Genomic DNA, 24,534 nt, shown 5'->3' with positions numbered 1-24,534 from the left:
AGAAGAAGAAGAAGAAGAAAAGACGGCAAGACAAGGCTCATCCCAGTNNCCAGGACTCTCTCTCTCTCTCTGCCTGTCTTTTTCGCTGTGTCTTTTTGCTGTCTGTCTTTTGTTGGACGAAGAGAATACGAAGAGACGCAGAGCAACCCCTGAACGGGCCCGTCTGACCCCCCTGGCACTAAGGTGAAAAGACTTGCTTTAGCGGCCCCCGCAAGGCGTGGCTGGCATTTCGGTTGGCCTGTCGGACGCAGCGCGATGGGGGAGGGCAATTTTACGGAGTCGCACAGGGCGGGCGGGCTGGCTACGTGGGCGCTGGTGGGCGTCGTGGGCGTCTAGTTGATAGAGAGAGAGTGATAGTAGAAGATAGTTAGAAGATAGTAAGTGGTGGTGATGGTGAGTGATGATAGTAGGTGATGGTGGTGTCTACAGTCGGAGAATAGGGGTAAAGTGAGATGCCGGGGATATAGCAGAGAAGTAATATAGCAGACAGGGCGAAGGATGCGGCATGGATGGGCTAAATAGACTCATGTACGAGGCCAGGCAGGCAGGCAGGCTACTTGACGATGGATGGGATGGACGGTGGATGCCGCTGGTGTTTGTTGGCTGTTGGTTCCTCCCTGGCTCTTAAGACTCTTAAAGTGTACATAGATCAGCCACGCACGACACACAGACGGCGATGGACAGGAGGACAAGGACAAGAGACACAAGAGACAGGATGAAAGAAGGCTGGTCGATGAGGGCTAGAAGTGGTTCAGCCAGAAGCGGAGGCCCTCGACGCCCTGCTCGCGACACAGCAGGCCCCTTTCCTCAGCCATCTCGAGCTCCTCGCTGGCCACCCCGAGACTCCAGCCAAAGCGCTCGCCGGCTTCCTGCGCAGTCACGCCCCGGCCAAACCAGGAGCTCGTCGTCGTCGTCGTAGAAGTAGCAGGAGTCGAAGTAGTAGAAGTACTGTGTAACTGGTTGAGCCAGGCGGAGAGCTGCTGCAAGGTCTTCTCGTCCGTCCAGTCGGCCCGCTGCACGACCAGCAGACCACTCTTCCTGAACCGGCGCAGGCGGACTGGCAGGCGGAGCACCTCCCACTGCTCGGCCGCTGAGTGAAAGTCTCGCGGACTCACAAGCTCGACGCCGTTGCGGGCTCGGTTAAAGGCCGCCCACACGTCCACCAGGCTCATGATCCCGCCCGCTCGTCGCAGCAGGCCCTCTCGCTCGTCCGTCAGGTACTCTGCCAGGTTGCGAGACAGCTCGGTCACGTACAGGCTCGCCGTGGTCGACGACGACGACGAAGACGCAGAGGCAGCGGACTGGCCCAGCAGCTGCTTGGTGGTGATCATCCCGAGGGCGGCGGCAGACTGCGAGACCTCGTCTGTGACACCGGCGTCGTTTCGTCGCTCTCGGGCAAACGTCTCGGCCAGCGCCACAACCTCGCGGGCAGACGCCATCAGCGCCTCCAGATCCTCAAACGCTCCTCCGATCACTGCCTCGTTGTTGCGTCGCGCCTCCAGTCCACGGCGCTCTAGGCCTGCGATGCCAGCGGCCGTACCACTAGCAGTACCACCACCGCCGCCAACATTACTATCACCTGTACCAGTAGTAGTACCAGTTGCGCCTGGAATCATGCCAGTCGCACCAGTCGTACCAGTCATACCAGTCATACCAGTACCAGTACCAGTACCAACACCGGAACCGGAACCAGGACCACCAGAACCAGAACCAGCTTTGGGTACCGGAGGAGCGTCCTGGAGAATCCACTTGCGCTGGACGAGAGCCCCCCTCAGTCGCTCGTGGAACACCTTCTCGCCGCCTGCTCGAAAGGAGAGCTTGACACACTCCCCAATCTCCCTGCCTTCCAGTCGCGACGCTGGCCCAAACGGCGCTGGCGAGTCAGTCCGAGACGCCGCCGCCGTTGCTGCTCCTACTCCTACTCCTGATCCTGCTCCTGCTCCGGCTCCGGTCAGGCCACCGCTCCCGTTCCCGTTCCCACCCAGCCCGGCACCGCAAATCTCACACCCTTGCAGCCACGGATGATTGGCAAACGTACACCTCGGACATATCTTAGATGACGAAGACGACACAGTAGAAGTAGAAGTAGATGTGGCAGAGGTCGAGGCGGTGATGGCTGCTTTGAGAAGAGTGGTCAAGGGCGGCCTGATGCCACATGCCAGACACGGCGGGATGGCCGTCGACGCAGCCAGCGCAGGGTCGAAGTTGGAGGGCACCGGGTTCGCAAACGAGCAGATCGGACACACCCACGTCGCCGTCCTCGCTTCACTCTTGATATTGGTAGACGCTGTAGCCGAACCTGGTCCCGTGGGCGTTGTAGAAGTAGATCCTGGAGCCGCCCGTCTCCGCGGCAGCAGACTGAGCTTGGGCGACGAGCGCAGAAACCGGGCCTAGCAGTTGGAAAGCAAGTTAGTGACCTATCCATCAACCCGTCTGCTGGGCGAGGGTAGCCTACCTGAAACTCGACGCGGTCGACGTCCTTGAGGTCGATGCCCACTGAGCACCCGCGGGGCTCCTCCAGGTCGATATAGCATATCCGGTGCGAGGTCAGGTACGCATGGCCGTTCTGGCACCGTGGTATCTTGTATTTACTATCATCGTCAGTCCATTTACTTCCATAGCACATAACACAAAATAGAGAGATAAGAGAAATACCCATCGTAGAGCCCGATGGCGTCCTGGACGAAGAGCAGCGTCTCATCCGGCAGCAGGCACGGGCGGAGGGCGGTGGTAAGGTCGACTGGCTGGAAGAACATCGAGCACCATCTTCTACGCCGGGAGAGCCACAGCCAGAGACGAGATCACCCGTCTTTTAGAGTCGGAGTATCAGGATATCAAGAGTGACGGATATTCAAGATGCTTGCTTGCTTGCGTGCGGCCTTAAAAAGAAGTTGTTGATGTCGAAGTCGTGAAGTCATAAGGCGAGGCGACGCTAAGCCGAAAAGGAAGCGAAACCACAAACTTCGACTTCGACTTGACTTTATCACGACGACATCTCTTCATCATCACCGTCATCATCTTCATCATCATCTCGTCTTCTTCTTCTTCATCGTCTTCTTCTCTTCATCTTCCCATCTTCTCTTCACCTTCTCATCTTCTCGTCTTCTTCTCATCGTATTTCTAGAGATGAACACGGCATGGCGAGCGTCCGCTAGTGGTAAGAGACCCTCTGACGGTGGTTGTGCAGCGCTGACCGACTCTCCAGGACCGACGGCTCCAGCTTACACCCCCGTCCACGCCCGCCGGACGCTGGCTCGCAGCGCCTCTTCTACTGCTTCTACGACTTCTACCACTACGACGACCATGACTGCGGCTCCAGCTTCTTCAACAGAGACGAGAAAGCGGGTGGAGTGGCCCCCGGCAGTGCGAGAGTACGTGCAGCGGTGCTTCGTGCCCGAGCAGCAGATACCCGGCATCTCTCGCGCGGAGATGGAGGCCAGGCTCAAGCAGGTCATCACCGGCGCAGCAGAGACCAACAGCCTCGAGGCCATCGACTGGGCCAGCCTGCCCTTGCCGCAGCAGATGATCCAGGCCGAACGCAGCGCCGCCCTCCCTTCTGCCACCCACCACCAGCTCTCTCTCCAGCCCTCCAAGACCTCGCCCAAGCGAAAGTCGACTGACATCTCGACAGACACATCTACTACTACCTCTGCCGGAACGAGTTACCAGGAAATACCACCGTGGAGGACAACCGCAGAGGACAAACGCAGACGCCTGGAGAATGTTCCTACTAACAATATCAATAATAGTGACGGGTTAAACAGTAAGTCTAACAGTAATATCAGCAGCCATCACCACCTGGAGAGCAGGAAACGACGGTTTGAAAGCACCTCTTCCCCCACCAAGGTCAAGTCCCCCCAACCCTCATACACCCAGACATACACAAGCCAGAGCTCCAACCAGCACGCGGGCCCCATCGTCGGCCGCAGCACGGAGCTGGAGAAGCGGTATCTGCGTCTGACCGCAGCGCCCAACCCGGACAACGTACGCCCGCTTCCAGTCCTGCGCAAGACCCTCGACCTGCTCAAGCGGCGGTGGAAGCAGGAGAACAACTACGGCTACATCTGCGACCAGTTCAAGTCGATGCGCCAGGACCTGACGGTGCAGCACATCAAGAACGACTTTACGGTGCTGGTGTACGAGATCCACGCGCGCATTGCACTCGAAAAGGGCGACCTCGGTGAGTATAACCAGTGCCAGACGCAGCTGCAGGGCTTGTACGCGCTGAACCTGGGCGGCGGCCATCCGATGGAGTTCAAAGCGTATCGTATTCTCTATTTCATCTACACACGCAACCAGACGGCGATCAATAGCGCCCTATCAGATCTAACCGCTGCAGAGAAGGCTGATCCGGCCGTCAGCCATGCCCTGGCCGTCCGCGCCGCCCTGGCCATGGGCAATTACCATCGTTTCTTCCAGCTGTATCTTGACACCCCCAACATGGGCGCCTATCTCATGGACATGTTTGTCGACCGCGAGCGTCTCGCTGCCCTAGCATGTATTTGTAAAGCGTAAGTCTTATCACTTCGCCTCTTTTTTTTTACTCTCTCTTGTATCTCCTGGCTAACGATGGTTTTTAAGGTACAAACCGGATGTGAATATCAGGTTCATCACGGAAGAGCTGGGCTTCGAGTCCGACGAGCAGAGCGCCCGCTTTGTGCTGGACCACGTCTCCGAGCAGCTGCTGCAGGAAACGCAGGACGGCGTCAGGCTGCTGACCGGCAAGTGTGGTGCGGCCTTTGAGGCGGCCAAGCAGGAGGCCTTCCGGCGCATCGACATCAAGGGCCAGATATAAACCATCCCTCGTACACCCCCCTTAGACTTTCACCCAACCTCACCCAACCTCACCTCCTCCTACTCCGTACCTCCCTCGACTTCTTCTTCTTCCTTCACCTCCTTGCTTCCTACTTCAACTGCACTCATCCGGCTTCTTTTTTTCATCTGAGCGAGTTATCTTCATCTACTTCCATCTTGGTCTTCGTCTTTGGTCTTGAATAGGGGCGTTGCGTTGGGACACGGATGGTATCTCGGTACACTCTTATCAGCATCAGCATGAGCATCTGCATCGCGGACCGGAGAACAGAACCGAGCAGAAGAACCGGCAAGGGACAAGAGAAGGAAAAAAGCAACAAGCTTGCCTTCTTCTCTTGTCTTCTTTTCTTCTTCTTCTTCTTATTTGCTTCTTCTTCGTCTTTCTTCAAGGCTTTCTTCAGGATCTTCTTCCTCAGGGGGGGCTTGGTGGACTCTGGTATGCAGGCAGCGGGCGTCTAGTTGCGTATGTATCTTCCATAGCTGGCGTAGTTACTCTATCTATACATCTTCTTCTTCTTCTATATCTTCTCGGTCTATTACCTCGATCTATGATCTATATATCACAGCTTCTACTTCTACTTCCCTCCTCCCCTGGCTATGCTTGCTTTTTCCCAGCCTCCTAACGGCCCTGAACAGTCGCACAGCCGATCATCTCTTCTAGTCTGCTGCTCTTCGCATCGTCTTTGCTCCTCTCCATCGTCTACTTCATTATCTTCGTCTACTTCTTCGTCTTCGTCTTCGTCTTCTTCTTCTCCTTCTTCTCCTTCGTCTATATCCAATATCAAATCTCCGCCAGCCAGCCCATCCCTGCCTATAAGACATCGGCTACCCGATCTCTCTGCAACCGCCCCGCGATCGCCTCTAGCCATCTAGAAGTAAGTAAACACGTCTACTCTGTCTGTCTCCTGTCTATCTATCCATCCATCCATCTACTTCTACTTCTTCTTCTTCTACTGTCTGTCTGTCTGTCTGTCTTTGTCCGTCTTCTTGCTTCTCCCCTGCCCGTCGTCGGCCCCTTTTCTGCTCGAAACACTCATCGTTACAGAACACGGCGGCCTCGACTCGACCATCTCTATCTCTCTATCTCTCTATCTCTATCTCCATCTCTATCTCTGTCTCTGTCTATCTCTATCTCTCTACTCCAAATAACTATTTGTTCATCTCCATCTCTGCCTGCTGTCGTCTGTCCGGCCAAAAGTCCGCTGGCTCCTTCGGTCCGTCCTTATTAACTTGCTAGGGGCGTCCTTTTCCCTCCCGTCTTCGTCTTTTTCTTCTTCCTTCGCCACTTTCTTGTCCTTTTCTTCTTCTTCTTCTTCTTCTTCTTCCTGTAACTCTCTGACAAGCGCAGAAGAACAAAGTCACAGCCCATCGACAGTCTCAGCCAGCGCCATGAAGGTAGGCCGTCTCTCTCTCTTGCTGTCTCCCAGTCGCTGTGACCCCGGCTAACTGCTTCACTCAAGGCCATCCGGCGCTCGCTCAAGGGCGACAAGGAAAAGTCGCAGCACCACCAGCATGTCTCGATCACGCCCAAGTCAGCCCTCGCCATCTTGCCGCCCAAGAAGGTCAGATAGCCTCTTTTCTTCTTCTTCTCCTGCTCATCTTGTCCTACTCTTGTTTTTTTTTGCTTTGAGGACGCGGTCATCGCTTGCTCGCTTGTGCCCGCCACCAAGCACTGCAAGGGTCTGCCTGCGCTTGCGGTGGATTCCCACGCCCGCCCGTCGACCCTCCCAACCTCACCTCACCTCACCTCAATCCCACAACCTCCAGCAGCACCAGCAGAAACACCCGTAACTGACCTCTTGACAGGTGATAAAAGCGCTGTACGACTACCAGCCGTCGCCCGAGAACAGAGAGGAGCTCGCCTTCAGCAAGGGAGACTTCTTCCACGTCATCAGCAGAGAGGACGACCAGCACTGGTACGAGGCCTGCAACCCGCTCTTCCCCAACGCCCGCGGCCTCGTCCCCGTCGCCTTCTTCGAGGTCATCGGCAAGAACCAGCGGGACAGCGGAGACTCCGTCCACGCGCCCGCAGACCTGCATCACCACCACCACCAGCCTCGCCTCGCACACGACTCGGGCTTCTCGGACAGCAGCACCATCGTCAACAGCGGCAGCACCACCACCAAGCTAGACAAGCCCTCGCAGTTCAGAATGTCGTCTCTCGGCAAGACGGGAGCCACCGCCATGGTCTACGGCATCGTCATGTACGACTTCAACGCTGAGCGGCCGGACGAGCTCGAAGCAAAGGCCGGAGAGGCCATCATCGTCATCGCCCAGTCAAATCCAGAGTGGTTCGTCGCAAAGCCCATTGGCCGTCTGGGTGGGCCGGGCCTGATCCCGGTCTCCTTCATTGAAATCAGAGACATGACGACAGGGAAGTCGGCGCCGGACCCTCTCGAGGCTGTTCGGCGGGCGGGTGTGCCCCGTGTCGAGGAGTGGAAGAAGATGACCGCCGAGTACAAGAACTCCTCCATCTCTCTAGGCAAGTTCGAGAATGGGCCCCAGCAAGCGGCAGCCGAACTCGAGCGCATGAGCCTCAACTCTCGCTCTGTCAGTATTTTCTTCCTCTTTGCTTTTATCTTTTTTATTTTAGGCTGTTGTTTTCAGTGCTAATGCCTTGTAGAACCACCAACGATCCCCAAGCAAACATGGCTATTCACAGCAACCACCACAGCAACCACAGCACTATCAAGTACCTATACCCGTACAAGCGTCAATTCCGCGGTACTGCTTCGACAATGACAAGTACTGGTACATCGTAGAGGTCCAGATGGAAGACGGCCGATGGTGGGAGCTCTCCCGCTACTACCACGACTTCTACGACTTCCAGATCGCCCTACTTTCCCAATTCGAAGAAGAAGCCGGCAACAGAGGTGGCCAGCGCACTCTCCCCTTCATGCCTGGACCCGTCACCCAGGTCACAAACGCCATATCCAACGGCCGTCGTCAGAGCTTAGACGAATACGTCAAGCAGCTCCTCGCCATGCCCCCGCACATATCCCGCTGCCAGCTCGTGCGCCAGCTCTTTGCGCCGCGTCCAGGTGACTTCGAGATCGATCCCGCCGTCATGTCAGATGACTACCGCCTCTCCAGCGGCTCGCAGCAGTCCTCGGGCCACAACCTGTCTCGAACCGCTTCCCGCCAGTCCTCCCAGGGCCAGATGAGTGGTCCCAACCAGCAGGCCCACTACCAGCCTTCTCAACGACCTACCCACCAACGCAGCCAGGGCTCCGTCTCCCAGCAGTACCATCAGCAGCCACACCAGCAGATGCCGCCGCCAGGACAAGCACAGGCCCCGTCCATGTCTCGCCAAGGAAGCTCGTTTAACAGCCAGATGCCCTCCCAGGGCTCGGGTGCGATAAAGATCAAAGTCTTCTTCCAAGACGACATCATCGTTATCCGTGTACCCGACGATATCAACCTACGGCAGCTAACCGATAAGCTGCGAGACAGACTCAAGGTCGACTCCATGATCATTCGGTACAAGGATGAGCCGTCAAACTCGTTTGTCGAGCTTCTCGGAGACGCAGACCTGGAAACTGCTATTCGTCGAAACGCCAAACTCATGCTCTACGTCAGCACGCCGTGATCTCCTCCATCCCTTCCCATCCACCTCTTCTCTTATTCTACGGCTGCATCTTCTCCTCTTTTCGACTTTTACCATTTCTATCTCATCTGCTATCTATATCCTGGATTACCTTTATACCACCTTTTTTTTCTTCCTCGTTTTCTCGGCGTTCCCTGGCTTTATCTCTACTTTGTCTGTTCTCCATATATCCCCATCTATGTCTACCTGTCTGCTGGTCTCGCATATGGATACACTCTTCTGTCGCATATACCTGTCATCTATCTCCTTTTTTATCTCTGTTACGTCGGATATCCCCCCAAATACCTCATGCAACCTGCTACGCTACGTTTCTAGAGTCTACCATGTCTTACGTCCTTATGTCTCGTTCCTCGTTTGCTTTCGTTTTCCGTATTCCCCTATGTTAACGGCCGTTAGGGTCTTGTTTTCCTGCTTCCTGCTTTGCTTTCCGTTCTACTGGTCTTTTTATATCTGGTCCTCGCGTCTCGTTTGTATTCTGAGTATTCGTCTATCTGGGCCGGAGCAAGGGGGAAAAGTCTCTTACTGGCAGTCATGAATCGCATGTGTATCCTCTACTATCTATTAATCTATATCTCCATCTTAATCTATCTTAAATCTACTGAACGATACTCCGTAGCAAAGGTAGTCTTGACTGTAGGCTTGATGCCTCGGCAAAGTGGATGTCGCGCTAGTCCTGAACAGGAAACCAGGACTTTTCATCTTTTTTACCGGCCAAAAGACGAAGAAACAACCATCAACTCGCAACTTATAGACACACAGCTTGACTCTTTCGCTGATGACACTAGAATAGACCGCTCGTTTGCTAGAGAGCTATGTCTGCAGCTTGATTTGATTTTGTTTCTTTTCCTCTCCGCTAGTTACCCGAACCTTCACCATCCGATGTCCGACGGCCGTTCTATCGTCTCGATCTATATACAGCAGCACAGCAAACTACATGGCTCGAAGCCGGAGTTCGTGATATTACGACCTTGTTAGATATATAGAAAGCATTGAAAGGCGTTACGGTGGCGCCCAGACAAACATGACGCCTGTGATTCGGCCGTTATCTACCATGCGACTGGCTGCGCGAACCCCGAGACACACCATTTGCGCATCGTGTTTGAACAGAGCAGTTCGTAACTATGGTAGCTCATCTGCATCCCTGATATGTTCGAGTGGGAACGGCAATGCGAGGGCTCTTCAGCATGTAACCCGGCTGAAGAGGGGGCACGTTGAAGGGCAGTGGGGTGCGGGACGGAGCATGAAGATGGGGATGTCAACGGCCGCAGCTGTGGGCGAGAAAGAAAAGAAGGTCGATGCTACCCATGGGCCACTGCAAGAATATGAAAGTCGAGTCGAGGCAGGCCTCTTGAGAGACGACGACCATCAGAGAGGTAGGCAGCTTTTATTTTATCCCTTCAGTTCAATTGCAACTTACAATACTAACTTGTTCCCGCGCCAGCAATAATACAACACCTACAAGACCTTCATGACATGCTATGCAACTACAAAGCGCCCACCGTCATTCACCCAACCCTAGAATCACTTAACCCACAACCGCCCAAATCTTCCTTCTTCGGCATGCTATTCAACAACGCCCCCAAACCAGCCGAGACAACCAAAATACCCGCCAACATGCCCAAGGGCCTATACATGCATGGAGACGTAGGATGTGGCAAGACAATGCTCATGGATCTATTTTACGACACGCTCCCTCCCTCAATCACCTCAAAGACAAGAATCCACTTCCACAATTTCATGCAAGATGTTCACAAGCGGTTATTCGCCGTCAAATCCCAACAGGGCGCAGACATCGACGGCGTCCCGTTCGTGGCGGCAGATGTAGCTGAGAAGTCCAGCGTGCTTTGTTTCGACGAATTCCAATGCACAGACGTAGCTGATGCTATGATTCTGCGGCGTCTACTTGAATCTCTCATGTCCCATGGCGTGGTGCTGGTGACTACTTCCAACAGACACCCTGACGATCTATACAAGAACGGAATACAGCGTGAATCGTTCATACCCTGCATTCACCTGCTCAAGACAGCGCTGACGGTAATAAACCTAAACTCGTCAACGGATTATCGCAAAATCCCTCGTCCGCCGTCAGGTGTCTATCATAATCCGATGGATATAGCTGCCGAGCACCATGCGGATAAATGGTTCCGGTACCTAGGTGACTTTGAGAACGACCCTCCTCATCCCGCCGTGCATGAAGTTTGGGGCAGAGCCGTACATGTTCCGCAAGCATCGGGAAAAGCAGCTCGGTTCGCATTTAACGAGATCATAGGCCGTGCCACCAGTGCGGCGGATTACATTGAGCTTATGAACCATTACAACTCCTTCATTATCACTGATGTTCCTGCCATGGGTCTGCATCAACGAGATCTAGCGAGACGATTCATCACTTTCATCGACGCAGTTTACGAGAGCAGGGTAAGCTTTTTCTTTCCTTCCTATATGTAGAAACATGCTATGAGCCCATACTAATTTCGTAATAGGCAAAGCTGGTCCTCACATCTGCGGTACCGCTACGAAATCTTTTTCTGTCCGAAGATGATATTAAACAAGCCTCTTCCAAGGACGGTGATACCTCATCTAACGACGAACTACAAGCCGACATGCGCAATCTCATGGACGATCTAGGTCTTACCATGGATCAGCTCAAGGCAAGCTCGATATTCAGTGGGGACGAAGAACGCTTTGCATTCGCTCGAGCTTTGTCCCGCTTGGCTGAGATGGAAAGTAAGCAGTGGGTTGAGCGTGGCCTGGGAGTAGGTATGGATGAGTTACACGGCCAGGAGGAGAAGGCGGCCTGGGATAAGACCAGAAGTAAGTGGAGAGAGGATAGCATGTAGGTGATGCTTTACTAATATACTGAGCGTATGGGTGGTTGGTCGATGTCCCCTATTTGCTGTCGCTTAGCTATAGATCAGCGTTGGTTGATACATCTTGCACATAGTTGAATTTTTGTTTACTTCAAATTCAAAGAAATAGAACAAATCATTAATGTGATAAATTCCTCATTATCATAAAAAGCATTCACAAAACATAAATTATACATAAAACACATCCAATAAACACCACTGCCACACATTTGGGTATGTATACTTCCCATCAAGATTCAACATGCACAAAAGGAAAAAACAATCAAGAAATAAGAAAATAATAAAAAAAAGACATCTCCCAAACACACCCCTCTTTTTTGAACAGTTGGAATAATAATGGAGTCAGGCAAGATCAAAATAGACGGTTCTCATCTCTTCCAAAAGGCTGCCTTGTAGGCTACCTTGTTGAAGTGCCGCTGAATAGTCCAGCCAGTTTCGGTAAAGAAGTCAGTAACTTTATGCTTAATACTCCTGTGTGGAATCCTCTTTCCAATCGAACTGGGAGCGCTTGTGCTTCCTGAACTACTACCAATAGAGAACTTTCCAGCGCTGAATTTCATCTTGCCCTCAGCAATCATCTGGACGAGGTTGAGTATTGCAAAGGCTGTAGAACCGATGCCACGGAACACAGCCAGACCAGCAACACTCCAGAGCACAAAGGCCAGGTAACCGTTACTTCCAATGTGCTTGCTGCTGTACGACTCTGTCACGGCCATGCCTAGAATGGCGTTGGCAATCAGCCATACAGAAACCATGTACGTTCGGACAGCACGGTAGTAATCTTCCTGCATCTGGGACTCGGATAAGCCTGGTTTCTCGACCTCGAGTCTGTCTCGAAGATTGCGCAATGCCTCGTCATATCCGCTGTCGATGTCGAGTTGCTCAGAGGGCATTTCAAGCTCGACCGTTGAGGAGCCCGTGATACGTGCCGCACCAAGGTCAGTGTGTAAGACGTTGTCTCCCTTTGTACCCCAGGTAACATCGTGAGTGTTGCAGAAGGCATAGACCTGAAGCGTACAGATGTAGCTCGGCAAAAGGGCAAAGTACTGGGCAGATGATGTAAACATGTGCCAAGGGTCAAGGTAGATGAATGACATGACGAAGTATAGACCAATGGTTGACAGGGTCGATACAATCACGTTAGTGAATACGTTTTGTCCCAGAGTCAACTTGCTTTTGTTCTCCTTTGCAGTGAATTGACGAATAACGACGTATAAACCAGCAAAGGTAGTGTATACCATGATTATACTGTATACGATCATTCCACTCAAGAACATTTTCCTTGCACTATTGATGAAAGTAAGTATATTCCCAATTCGATGGAGTGAAGCGTTGATTGACTTACCCCTGGGGTCGATTACCCATGGAAAGGATAAATTGCAGACAGATAAGCAAGACACAGGCATATCTCAAGATGATGAAAATGATGTTGGCTATTCCATGTCCGAACGGGTCTATCTTTGGGTCCGCAACAGCTAATGCAACGAAGTAGAAGGTGATATAGAAGTTGGCCTAATAGATGGAACAACCTGTTAGCATTCTGCAGGGTTCAGAAACTGAATTTAATGGTTAGTTTAACTTACAAGAGAGAAAAATGTAAAGACCAAGCTGACGAATTGATAAATAAATTCAATATGCAGCAATATCTTTCGAGCAACTGTGTGGTCTGTTTTCCAAACTTGTCTGAAATGAATCAGAGAATAAACAGCAGCGAAAAAGGCACCATTAAGCCATCGCCGACGCTGAGAGATAAACTCAGGTACAGAATCTGACACAGTTCATTAGTTAAATGCTCTAGTCAATGCTGCTCGATTTGAAAAACTTACCTGGAACATCGGTTTCACCAACAGCGCTCTTGACGAATTTCAATAGCCATTGCTCGTCCCTTTTAGCAACCAACTCCCAGCAGAGAATACGATCTTCCGCAAGGTACATGTTAGCCGTGAAGACATCAGCATTCTTCCCGTGCAACATCTCTCCCTTGAAATATTGACTAAGAGGGCCATGACCGGTGGAATCATTCTGCAGTGCATGGTATCGGTAAGCACTCAATGCACCGGGCAGCACAGTGATATATCCAAACAGAGATTCCAACGGTTTATCCAAAATATTGGACATCTTGTACTCGAAATTCTGAGATGCAACCAAAGGGTTGAGTAGTCCGACCCATCCCTTTCCTTTGCCGGCTTTGATTTCTCCAGCAGCACCAGCAACGTTGGAGTCCTGATCAAATGCTTTCCAAAGATGATACAAGGCAGTAGGCTCCGGCTTCGTTCCAACGTCAAGCAAGATGCAAACATTGGGGTTCAATGCACGGCCAAACCCATTGAAGAACCATCTATGAGAATTGAGCTTCTTCTGGTTTCGTTCCTTGAGACAGAATATCATCTGACAAGGCACGATACCCTTCTCGGCACCCTTAAACTTCAAGTCTGGGTCCAAAGAGACTTGGGTGGTGTATTCGTACAAATGAGCGGTAACCTCCTTCTGGTTGACTATGTTCTTTGCAATTCCGTCTTGATATACACCAATGGCACCAAGAGCATTCAAGGTGCGAGGATGGACTTTGTGTCGTCCATCAGCAATAATGCAAACGACGATTTTCTTCCATCCATCTTTTCCCCAAGTTCGTGACTTGGTTCTGGAGCAGAAGTGAGAGATGTTCCTCATGATTCCATGCATCGAACGGGTGAAGTCGATTTCGTTTTCGTTATACATCGTAACGCATATAAACAGTTCTGTTTCTCTCATAGTACTGCCAATGTTCTGACGAAGCTTGTAGCCCTTTGCTACAAAGTCATCGGGATCGCAAGTGACAGCAGTGTACCTCATATGGGTGAATTCTCGATCGTCTCTCCGTGGTAAGAAGCTGTGCAAGATGGTAGGAATTTTACATTCCAGGATAAGCTCTCCGTTGACAAGCTTGACTTCCTTCTTCGTCATTAACGCCTGTCTCACACCTCTTCTGTCCTGACGGCCAGTGGGCGCTGGAGCATAGACTTCACCATAGCCTTCGTCGTCGTCATCCAGGTTACCCTTTTTCATATGTTCCTTTTCCTCCGTCACCATGGTAGATTCACTGAAGTATGATCCGTACGATCTAAGACTGCCATGGGACGAACGTTTGGGGCTTATGGTTCTACCGTTGCCTCCAAACACGTCGTCGGACCCGTCATATTGATCACCTTCTCCAATATTAATAGTTGTCTCACTGGATAAAGCAGGAGCTGGCGCAGAGAACAACGGTGCTGGGGGGAGTGGGCGTCTTGGGCTCCCTCCGTATCTTGAACTTGGAGTTCCTGGGCGTGGACTGCCGTTGATGTCTGGCGGTTCGTAATGAATGCTCGAAACAGATGATGGGCGCCGTTGCCAGCCAGCAGTGCTACGAGAAGGACTCCACGGCCTGGTAGGCGAAGGTGGACGTGTAGCATATTGGGCTCCATCGACATTTGCTGCTCCTGGAGGTGGGATAACTGGAGCCTGGCCTATGGCAGAGGCAGGTTGTGAAGTAGGTGCACCTGCTATTGAGGGCTGATGCTGGAGGGGACGATAACGTTGGGATGACGATCGTGAGGGGGATACAGGAGAGCTAGTTGATTTTTGGTCAGCTTCTAATTCATCAATTGCTTCCTGGATGGATGGCAATGCTCCTCCATTATTGGTTTGGATTGGGGGGAGAACCAAGTCGTCAAGGACAAGATTATCATTTTGACGCTTGGGTCTTGGAGTCAATGATGGTTTTGGGCTTGCTAAACGTAGTGGGGCAGGGACAGCAGGGTGACATAGACGCAATGAAGATGTAATACCCCCTGTGATGTCTTTTATAGGGCTAGTGCTGGAGGAGGGAATATGGGAATTTTGCTTTGATCGGTTCATAAGAGGAATGTCATGGGGCAAGGCAAGGAGACGGGAGTCAGGAGAGGCAGAGGAAGGGGAGTTGACTGGTTCTGTGGTTTTGAAAAGTGTAGCAGGCGACTTTTTTGGTATCTTGCTGCCTGAAGCTGCGTCTGGCGGTGATTGCTGTGTACTGCTTTCTTCTGGTTGAGATGCTACATACTGTTGACGCTGTAATGTCGAAGACCTCTGCATTCCAAACTGCGCGCTTCCAAGGTCACTACCAGCGGCATAGGTGTCATAGCTTTCGTATCTTTCGTTCAAATCGCTTCCGGAGCCAGCGGGTAACAGGCGCATCGTCGCGGAGGCGTTCGCTCCAGCCGCGGTCATGGAGGTTCTCATATCATCGTTATCGTCGTAGTTGTTGGGTAATGAGTAAGACGGAGGCTCCTCGCTATAGCCAGGAGGAGCCGAATGGCCTCCTGTCTGGTCCATCGTGCGTTACTACAGTCGTTTCTGGCTGAGCTGGCGGCGGATATGGAGGATGGAGATGTAGATGGTCGATCGAGATCAGTTATATGGCATATTAGGTAGAACCAGATCGGTGAGAATGTCAACAGGCAAATTAACTATGGGTATATCAGAGACAATAAGTCCTGTATATGTGCCAGACGATCGACCTGAAGCTGGAGTTGCAGTCTTGTAGAACTTTTAGTGCTCGCGTTGCTTTCATCTTTGCGGCTTTCCGATGTAAACTCGACGTTGTCATGGCAACCCGGCTGACTAAGCTGGGCGGTAACTCTAAATTTATCTACATGAACAGGCGAAGGGCGAAGGAAACCTCGAGAAAGTCGACGAGCCTTTAGACTGTAAAATAGCTACAGAAGGGGGTTGATGGAGACTCGCTAGATGCTCTCAACGGTGGTGTCCGGTATGACATATCTCGCTGGCAGCAGGTCCTGCACCTTCTCGACTCTGACTGACCCATCAGCAACCCGTACTATCGCCTTGATATCTGGATGCAAATCGCCCAAGACCTGTCTGCAACGCCCGCATGGACTGAGGATCATTCGCCCTTGGTTTCCTACGGCGACGATGTGTGTGAGTTTGGGTGGCCCGGCCATGGCAGCGACTCCCAGGACAACGAGCTCAGCGCAAGGCCCGCCGGTAAAGTGATAGACATTGATGCCAGTGAATATACGGCCGTCTTCTGCGAGCGCAGCACTACCAACGCTGTAATCTTCAGATAGGGGAATGGCCTCTATCGTCTTGGTTGCCACCTCGATGAGATTCTGCTCTGCCTCGGAAAGGTGGGAGTAGATGGTAGCCATTGCTGTGCTGTTAGCAGGTTTATTACAACGAGGTAAGGCATAACTAAAACTTACTGCAGTCTTAGATAGTTTCCGACGAATTTAGCTATTTCCGCAAGAAAGTTTTGAACTGCTTGCTCCTCATACTTGAACAGCGGTGCTTTATATGTATACCCGTCTGGATCTGAAAATGGTAACCGACGGAGATCGAAGAAGAAAAGAAAGACTTGACTCCACGCCTTGGCAGGGCGAAACCCAGATCAGGACTCCGACGGCGAAAGCGGCAAGCTCTTCGGCCCGTATCCAGATCCAAGGAGATGGACATGCAAACGTTTACCAGAGCAGGGCGCAGAAGACAATGGACTTGAGAATGACATTGGCAATTTATGTAGGAAATACGAAATAGAAAATAGACATTACCACATATGAAAACTTGCAGTAATTACAGATATTAAGACGAGATCACGAACATGCCGGCTAAGTAGAGAAGCGGAATATTATATGAAAGATGATGATAATTTCCGAGACATGATTACTTGAATGAAACTTCCAACCTGGGCGCAGAGCGGCATCCCTCGGGTCTCCTCTTGCCTCGTATACGTATTTGATGGAGCGGTGATGTATAGTTGTATGTTTCTGGTTAAGTGGGTAGATAGACTCGTACCAAAGAGATATTGAAATATTAGAGTCAGGGTTAGTAGAGATATGGTCCAGGCGGTCAAGAGAGTCCGGTTGAGTGTCAGATTGGCACTCGAGTATTAGTCACATTTACGATGGCAGAGGTCAACTGTGCTGCTTACTCGTTGGTGAGAAGAGGTTCGCGCTCACGGTCACCTTGTTCTGGCTCCTCGTGGGGAATGAGGAAGAAGTTGAGGCCAAGGAAGTTGGTAACAGTGCTGTAGAGTGAAGAAGCAGCGAAGATACCGAAGATGGTAAAGGCAAAGATCCACTGCAGAGAGATGATCTTGATAGCCAGTTGCTTGAGCGAGAGAGCTAGAGAAGTCAGCACCTTGTATTCTTGTTTTAAAATTGGAATGGGTGGGGGTGAAAGTTACAGAAGGTCAGCAAACTGAGGGCGTATCCAAGGTACTGATCGTTACGGATGACAATATGAGCCTGTCCGTAGACGAAGAATACCCAGATGAAGACATTGGCCACGAGTCTCAAGGGGGTACTGTTGCTGCCAACAGCTACGGCACCGTTCCAGAAGAGAGTGAGCAGAGACCAGGCATATGGTCCAGCTACAACCGGCAGGTGGATGAATGGGTGCAGGCCTGGGAAGCTCCAGTAGAGAGTGGCCTGGTTGATCAAGCTGAAGATATCAAAGACCTCAGCCCACCAGAACTTAGCATGCGTAAAGAGCAAGGTAAAGGCCAGAACGAAGAGGTTATTGAGCACAAAGTACGGAGCCACATTGGCGGCCGTAGTAACGTGCTGTTCATCTGAGCTCCAGAGCTGACCGATATAACCCAGCTGAGAAATGAGCAAAATTATCCTGTCAAAAGGCTATCAGCAAGACCTTTCACCATCCTCTCTTTCCACGTTATTTCCCAATAGAGCAACTCACCAGTATATACCAGTGACGACCTTGGTCTGGGAGAAGGCATTGAGGTGGTCGTCGTGAGCCAGGGCGTGGAGGGCATCACCATCTCCCTTCTCCGGCGTGCCGTGGTGCTTGCGATGAGTGCCCGAGTAGATGCCAAAGCCAACGACTAGCAGCCAGGAGATCGTGCTGGCAGCCTGGTAAGCCCAGATTGAGCTGCGCTGATACGACGAACGCTTGACGAAGGGGTTGTCTAGGGTGAAGATGAGTAAACCATGTCAGCTCAGCGGCCGATAGGCCAAAACAGCGTTGAAGATGATGCTTGTTTTTGCTTCACTTTCTCGTCTCGGGCTACTCACAAGTATGAACTGTCGAGTCTGCCATGTTTGTCGGAGCTGCTGCTATCTGCCTCTACTCGCTATATCAGATGTAAGTAAGTATGGATGTGATGTTTGATGTTGACGTGTCTCGCTGGCGAGTTGGGGATGGTCTTGGGGATGTTCTTCAGAGGTCGTCCTCCTGTCGCACCCCCGCAGCAGCAGCAGCGCAAAAACAAGGTCGTCAGGCAGCTAAACCCTTCTCCTGCTAGTGAGCTTGAATTGGCTTGCTTGGTAAACTCTTCCTGTAGCGCTAGTTGGGATAGTCCGAAGGCTTGACGCTCTTCTCATCCTCTCCTTTTGCGTCGTGTCGGCGCATGCTGGGCAGGCTGAAGCAATCAGGACAGGGCAGCAAGAGGCAGCTGACGTCCCCTGTGCGCCCATGGCTGCATGGGACTCGCGGCATAGCTGGTACTTGGCTTTTGCGGGGACCCGCACCAAAAAATAAGTACCAGCTATGCAGCTTGGACCGCTGCCCCCTGTGCACGTATGTCCCGTTTAGGCAAGTTTGCGGGGTCGGTCACATGGCACGCTTAAGCACGGGATTAGTCAGCGGATTTTTAGAGTTATCCTCTTAGTCATCATCTTAGTCTCTTAGTCATCACCTTATCTTGACTTCTTGGTTTTTATTTCGACGTCAACAGGAAAAAAAAGATGGAGAAGACAACCTAGATAAACAGAGATGGCGACAGCGACGGTGTTCGAGATGCTTGCAGGCGTGTTGTTGTCGCGGGTTCATGGCTGGATTCGGTACATGTCCGAATGCTACTTCACTAGCCTTGCCTCGGGGTCTGGAGGATACAGACACGGAGACAAGCAACGGGAAATCAAAACTGGCTTCCTACGCTCGCTCTTCCTGATATCAAAAGACGGCCTGCCCCTGGTGCGCTTCAGGCGCCCTATAGTGCACACTATATATGTTTATATATAGCTAAGTCGAAACAGCCAAGATGATACCTTTCCCCCGAGGGATGGTCTTGGTATTAATAAGAACAATCCCTTCCTTCGCCTGTCTGCGTTGCCCATTGGCTGGGGCACGGGACAAGCGCAGATGAGGCCTGCTCAACTCAAAATGAAATATGGAACCAGGGAAAAAAACAAAACCATAAACTGAGGAAACGAAGGCAACTGGAATGTTTCTCGAAGGAGGGTCACCCTCGATCCCGCTGGTCGATCACAGAGCCGGTCGATCAGGTTCTCCATCACCGGGAAGCCGACGTCTCGCCAGGTCCAGATCACGCTCAGCAATGTTTCTTCTTCTCCAGACGGATGTGAGACGCATCGAATCTGTGAAAACATACCCCCTATTATAACATAAGATTTCGTGATGATAGATATATAAGCTGGGCGCTGCACCCCATATTCTGGACGGTGAACTACTGCGAACTCCCCCCTCCCCGCGTTGCAAGAAAGTTATCTTGCATTCTCCTTCAATTTGCTTTCTACTTGGCGTACCCACTGCAGGATGTTGACTTGTTCGACCATCTCTGGGGTCGCGTGGCTAGAGGTGGTATCATCATCCCACCGACAAACTAGCCGGTAAGCTGGTTTTCTTGGGGGCCAGCTGCTCTGCCTTCTTCCCTCCCCTTTCCTTCCTTGCCGCCGTCAACCCCGGACAGGCTATCTTTCCTGATACTACACCATCTTATCCGGATATCAATTAGGCTCACGACACTATCATGGGGCATCCTGGGTGTCCAGCTTGTTGCACATGGGCGGAACTCTTCAGGTAGGATTCCGGACCGTCTGGCCAAATACCCACGGCGTGATGCGGGTCTGGAAGGGGGCAAGAGATGAAGCAGGCCTATCTTGCTTCCTCTCTTTTTGGCCGCCGTAATCCGTCACATAGTTAGCCGTCATGATACGGCTGGTCATCGCCGCCGTTGCCGCCGCCGTCAGATGAGGTCTTTGTAGGGGATGGAAGTGAATATAAATATTCCCCGAGGTGCTGTCGATCTGCTCTGAAAAGATTACTCGCACGGATCGAACAGATCTTCAGAGCTGATCTTCGAGAGTATCTCTATCCTTTCCTCTTTTTCCCCATACTTACCCCTGATAGACTGTCTATCTCCCGAAGATCTACCTGACGGTTAGTCACAACAGTTCTTCTATACCATCTACTTACCTGCAGCCCCGATCGGCATCTTGCTGACTGCTCTTCTCTAGCCATGAAGCTCCTCTCTGTTCTTGCGCTGAGCGCTACCGCTACCTCCGTCCTCGGAGCTAGCATTCCTGTTGATACCCGGGCCGAGAAGTTCCTCATCGAACTTGCTCCTGGTGAGACTCGCTGGGTTACCGAGGAGGAGAAGTGGGAGCTTAAGCGGGTATGTACAACTATCCTACGCAGAAGCTGTATGTTCACCAAATGATACTGGTTACTAACACCCATTCTAGAAGGGCCAAGACTTCTTTGACATCACTGACGAGGAGGTTGGATTCACTGCTGCTGTTACACAGCCAGCTATTGCCTATCCAACGTCCATCCGCCATGCTGATGCTGTTAACGCCATGATTGCTACCCTCTCCAAGGAGAACATGCAGCGCGATCTGACCAAGCTCAGCTCGTTCCACAACCGCTACTACAAGGCTGACTTTGGCAAGCAGTCTGCCACCTGGCTGCAGGAGCAAGTCCAAGCTGCCATCAATACCGCTGGCGCCAGCCGCTACGGTGCCAAGGTCGTCAGCTTCCGACACAACTGGGCTCAGCACAGCATCGTTGCCACCATCCCAGGCCGCTCCCCTGAAATCGTTGTTGTCGGTGCTCACCAAGACAGCATTAACCAGCGCAGCCCCATGACCGGCCGCGCTCCAGGTGCCGATGACAACGGAAGTGGCTCTGTCACCATCCTTGAGGCCCTCCGCGGTGTTCTCCAGGACCAGACCATCGTCCAGGGCAAGGCTGCCAACACCATTGAGTTCCACTGGTACGCCGGTGAGGAAGCTGGTCTTCTCGGCTCCCAGGCCATTTTCGCCAACTACAAACAGACCGGCAAGAAGGTCAAGGGCATGCTCAACCAGGACATGACCGGATACATCAAGGGAATGGTCGACAAGGGCCTCAAGGTGTCCTTCGGTATTATCACCGACAACGTCAACGCTAACTTGACCAAGTTCGTCCGCATGATCATCTCCAAGGTAAGCTTCAACCGTTGATAAATATTTTCATTGATAAAATAATGTCCTAATAACGTTTTTAAGTACTGCTCAATCCCAACCATCGACACCCGCTGCGGCTATGCTTGCTCTGACCACGCCTCTGCCAACCGCAATGGCTACCCATCTGCCATGGTTGCCGAGTCTCCCATCGATCTCCTCGACCCTCACCTCCACACTGACTCTGACACCATCGACTACCTCGATTTCGACCACATGATCGAGCACGCTAAGCTCATTGTCGGCTTCGTCACTGAGCTCGCCAAGTAAATCCGATTACTCCATCCTGTCAATATTGTACATTTACTGTGCACCAACCCTGTACATAGCCATATTCCGTACATATATTCTTGATATATACTTAAAAAATCCATCATATATTCAATCATGTATCTCCTACTCCGGCTCCTGCCTTCCTGCATACATCGTGACCTCTGCGCATCCTTTCGCATAGTTGGCTGGGGTATCGCATACAAAGTTGGCTGTGTGTCCCCAGCGAGCGGTGCAAAGGCATGCTGTGGCCACAAGCGACGATTGGCCCGGGCGATCTCGGCGGCGGAAAGAATAATAATAAAAAAAAAAAAAAAAAAGGATGATTCACAGCGAGTCATAGAGATACGAGACCCCGACCTCCATCCTAGCAGACGGAGTCCTATCAATATCACTAGCCAGCCTGTTTCTTATAGGTATACATCAGTATACGACTACATCTTTGGCCATCACTGCGATGGCGGTCCATCCAACCCTCAACGCTAGCCCGGCACCTGGGTCCACGGCAACAACGTCGAACGCTCTCACGCCGCAGCAGGTCTACGCGATCTCAAGCTGGTCGGAGCAGGCCATCGAGAGCCTGTCCCTCGAGTCCTCGCCGATTCCCTATCGCAATTCCGCGCCCCTGACCATCCCGCTGGATGATGACGTGCCGCAGCCGGCCACACCTACTCCTGTACGGTTGAGACGCAGCGTCCGCGTTGCAGAGGACACCACCGGCACCGGCGCTGCTACTGCTGCTGGGCCATCGACATACAGACGCAGAGAGCCACTGCGCCGCGATAGCTTGAAGCGTCGCGAGTCGTTGCTCAAGGGCAAGGAAGGAAGCCGACGGCGACAGCGCTGGGAGAACGGTACGTTGTATCTTCATTTTTCTTCACGGTACTCTAACTGGGTGGGTGGAATGACTGACCTCTTTGACCTCTTAATAGACCGTCTGCTGAGCAATCCGTGGGCTCAGCCTCCATCAGCAAACGACTGGGAAATCCAACCTACGTATCCACGTCATAACCCGGTCCCCTACTATCTCGCCTCTCTCTGGGACTCCCATCAAGCCGCAAAGGAACAAGCCCGTCGCAAATCGAAGAGGGAACAGGGCATATCCGAGAAGAAGAAGAAGAAGAAACAGACACACGGAGATGCGAAGGCCTCTCATCCCAACGCTGAGCTCGATAAGATATCCAAGGAGTTGCGGGCCAAACTGAAGCATGCTCGAGCTGCGCGAGGACTGGTCCAGGAGCTAGAAGAGGAGATCCGGCTGTTTGTGCAAGAATGGATTGAGACCCAGACCTGGCATCAGACGAGAGAACCAGAGAGTGAATGCTGTAGTGATAACAGCTCAAGTGACGATGATGAGGTTGTTTTTGCCGGTCGCAAGGTGAATCCCTCTTCTCGAAAACAGAGACGGTCATCTCGAGCTGTGTCTGGCGAGAAGATGGTGTTTGAAAGCCCAGCCGAAGATCGAGCTGCTGGTTTCGGGTGAGTCTTTTATTCTTCTTGGACACAAACCAGTGTGTAAAGAGTGTGACTAATTTGTTAGGCGATGGCTTGTTCACTCTCTGGCATCCTACTACGGCCTTCGAACATGGTCCGTGACCGTCGGCAATCCTCCTCGCCGTGAAGCGTATGTGGGGATCGACGAGGTCTCACAGGGCCTTCTGGCTGCTGCTGGCCGGGGATTTCCAGGCAGCAAACCTGATGGAATTCTCCCCCGGCCTCTATGGGTATCGATGTAGACGGCTTTTATTACCCATCTCCCCCATTTTCTCTCTCCGTACTCCGTAGTATTTTTCCTGCTTTGGTCTCCTTTATTATTCTATCTATCCTATTGCCAGCCACAGTCTGCCTAGATGATAAAATAGAAGGAAACCGCATTCTTCATCTCTGCTATTATTACAAATAACATAAGCATTTACTAATCCAGCTAACCATACAGATAAACCATGATATGCTACGGAGTAAAGCTCTCGAGGCCAGAAGGCCGACATCAACGATCATGGTGCACTCCTTGCGCTGTTTCGACCCATTCACAGCCGCAATTTTACCTCTTCTTACGTCAATATAGTCTTTCTGGGATAACTACTCCGTACAGATTACACAATACGGAGTATCTAGATCCATGATACCCCTTATTACCGGTACTAAATTGCAATCTCTGTAGGCAAAAACACCCTACAAGTTGGCTGCTTCCAACACATAGTTCTACACCCCTTTCCCCTTACTCTCAAGGACCCTGGAGGGCTACGTGCAATCATCTAATATGCTAGCGGCAAGGTCCCATATTCCCGATCCTTGGAACTTAATGGAGGCAGTACTATCCATCTTCAAAGAACTGATGAGGAGTTGGTCCCTTTCCGTGATCGAGCTCCATCATCCTGAGCACAAAATCCTCGTCGTCCCGGCAAATCTCCCTGACAGTTGTGGCACGAGAGGGCTTTAGAATCTCCTTGATTACTGTGTTGCATTCATTATTCACGTAAGAACTGCAAGGGCCTTTCCTGCTCTGCATCCCCTTCATGATCATCGTCAAAATAGGGGGGTCTACAGGGGCTCCGAAAGGGGTTGTTTGTTGTGATGTACATCACTAACCAAAAGAAGCTAGTATAATTCTATTTATAACCAACCAGAGGCTAAAGAAATCAACCAATCAGAAATTTTGCTACAGGACAGATATTCAGATGAGATGGACTTTGTCTACAATACCAGCCATAAAAAGTTGCGACTCCCATCAGTGAGGAGATATTAGTTAAATAGAGTAAGA

General features: G+C 51.7%; 11 protein-coding genes across 11 annotated transcripts, besides 1 other annotated feature; 5 read left to right on the top strand and 6 right to left on the bottom strand.

Moving 5' to 3' along the window:
• Window positions 1-740: 740 nt before the first annotated feature.
• TRV_06609 (uncharacterized protein) lies at window positions 741-2,756 on the bottom strand (the record flags this gene model as incomplete). The annotated part of the gene is made up of 3 exons (XM_003019334.1): window positions 741-2,390; window positions 2,456-2,591; window positions 2,656-2,756. 3 exons carry the CDS (start codon window positions 2,754-2,756, stop codon window positions 741-743), a joined length of 1,887 nt encoding a protein of 628 aa, XP_003019380.1.
• Window positions 2,757-3,026: 270 nt separating this feature from the next.
• Window positions 3,027-3,113: a sequence feature (Short protein (TRV_06608, EFE38734.1) was converted to a misc_feature.).
• A 190-nt stretch (window positions 3,114-3,303) lies between these two features.
• On the top strand, window positions 3,304-4,795 carry TRV_06607 (uncharacterized protein; the record flags this gene model as incomplete). The annotated part of the gene is made up of 2 exons (XM_003019332.1): window positions 3,304-4,511; window positions 4,582-4,795. 2 exons carry the CDS (start codon window positions 3,304-3,306, stop codon window positions 4,793-4,795), a joined length of 1,422 nt encoding a protein of 473 aa, XP_003019378.1.
• Window positions 4,796-4,937: 142 nt separating this feature from the next.
• TRV_06606 (uncharacterized protein) lies at window positions 4,938-5,681 on the bottom strand (the record flags this gene model as incomplete). The annotated part of the gene is made up of 2 exons (XM_003019331.1): window positions 4,938-5,267; window positions 5,418-5,681. The coding sequence occupies 2 exons, from the start codon at window positions 5,679-5,681 to the stop codon at window positions 4,938-4,940; spliced, it is 594 nt and encodes a 197-aa protein (XP_003019377.1).
• A 356-nt stretch (window positions 5,682-6,037) lies between these two features.
• On the bottom strand, window positions 6,038-6,852 carry TRV_06605 (uncharacterized protein; the record flags this gene model as incomplete). Its single annotated transcript, XM_003019330.1, has 2 exons — window positions 6,038-6,417; window positions 6,609-6,852. 2 exons carry the CDS (start codon window positions 6,850-6,852, stop codon window positions 6,038-6,040), a joined length of 624 nt encoding a protein of 207 aa, XP_003019376.1.
• Window positions 6,853-6,963: 111 nt separating this feature from the next.
• On the top strand, window positions 6,964-8,401 carry TRV_06604 (uncharacterized protein; the record flags this gene model as incomplete). Its single annotated transcript, XM_003019329.1, has 2 exons — window positions 6,964-7,362; window positions 7,436-8,401. 2 exons carry the CDS (start codon window positions 6,964-6,966, stop codon window positions 8,399-8,401), a joined length of 1,365 nt encoding a protein of 454 aa, XP_003019375.1.
• A 1,258-nt stretch (window positions 8,402-9,659) lies between these two features.
• Window positions 9,660-11,256, top strand: TRV_06603 (uncharacterized protein; the record flags this gene model as incomplete). The annotated part of the gene is made up of 3 exons (XM_003019328.1): window positions 9,660-9,792; window positions 9,939-10,834; window positions 10,900-11,256. The coding sequence occupies 3 exons, from the start codon at window positions 9,660-9,662 to the stop codon at window positions 11,254-11,256; spliced, it is 1,386 nt and encodes a 461-aa protein (XP_003019374.1).
• Window positions 11,257-11,654: 398 nt separating this feature from the next.
• TRV_06602 (uncharacterized protein) lies at window positions 11,655-15,615 on the bottom strand (the record flags this gene model as incomplete). The annotated part of the gene is made up of 4 exons (XM_003019327.1): window positions 11,655-12,534; window positions 12,632-12,798; window positions 12,870-13,054; window positions 13,113-15,615. The coding sequence occupies 4 exons, from the start codon at window positions 15,613-15,615 to the stop codon at window positions 11,655-11,657; spliced, it is 3,735 nt and encodes a 1,244-aa protein (XP_003019373.1).
• A 410-nt stretch (window positions 15,616-16,025) lies between these two features.
• Window positions 16,026-16,451, bottom strand: TRV_06601 (uncharacterized protein; the record flags this gene model as incomplete). The annotated part of the gene is made up of 1 exon (XM_003019326.1): window positions 16,026-16,451. The coding sequence occupies one exon, from the start codon at window positions 16,449-16,451 to the stop codon at window positions 16,026-16,028; it is 426 nt and encodes a 141-aa protein (XP_003019372.1).
• Window positions 16,452-17,226: 775 nt separating this feature from the next.
• On the bottom strand, window positions 17,227-18,357 carry TRV_06600 (uncharacterized protein; the record flags this gene model as incomplete). The annotated part of the gene is made up of 4 exons (XM_003019325.1): window positions 17,227-17,423; window positions 17,486-17,925; window positions 17,998-18,226; window positions 18,333-18,357. 4 exons carry the CDS (start codon window positions 18,355-18,357, stop codon window positions 17,227-17,229), a joined length of 891 nt encoding a protein of 296 aa, XP_003019371.1.
• Window positions 18,358-20,518: 2,161 nt separating this feature from the next.
• Window positions 20,519-21,773, top strand: TRV_06599 (uncharacterized protein; the record flags this gene model as incomplete). The annotated part of the gene is made up of 3 exons (XM_003019324.1): window positions 20,519-20,674; window positions 20,745-21,485; window positions 21,549-21,773. 3 exons carry the CDS (start codon window positions 20,519-20,521, stop codon window positions 21,771-21,773), a joined length of 1,122 nt encoding a protein of 373 aa, XP_003019370.1.
• A 457-nt stretch (window positions 21,774-22,230) lies between these two features.
• Window positions 22,231-23,509, top strand: TRV_06598 (uncharacterized protein; the record flags this gene model as incomplete). Its single annotated transcript, XM_003019323.1, has 2 exons — window positions 22,231-23,252; window positions 23,314-23,509. The coding sequence occupies 2 exons, from the start codon at window positions 22,231-22,233 to the stop codon at window positions 23,507-23,509; spliced, it is 1,218 nt and encodes a 405-aa protein (XP_003019369.1).
• Between the last annotated feature and the right edge of the window lie 1,025 nt (window positions 23,510-24,534).

This window comes from Trichophyton verrucosum (assembly GCF_000151505.1).
Source record: "Trichophyton verrucosum HKI 0517 chromosome Unknown contig00759_1.f1.exp, whole genome shotgun sequence".
In the NCBI taxonomy this organism is placed as follows: Eukaryota; Fungi; Ascomycota; class Eurotiomycetes; order Onygenales; family Arthrodermataceae; genus Trichophyton; species Trichophyton verrucosum.
This window is presented reverse-complemented; position numbering and strand designations above follow the sequence as displayed.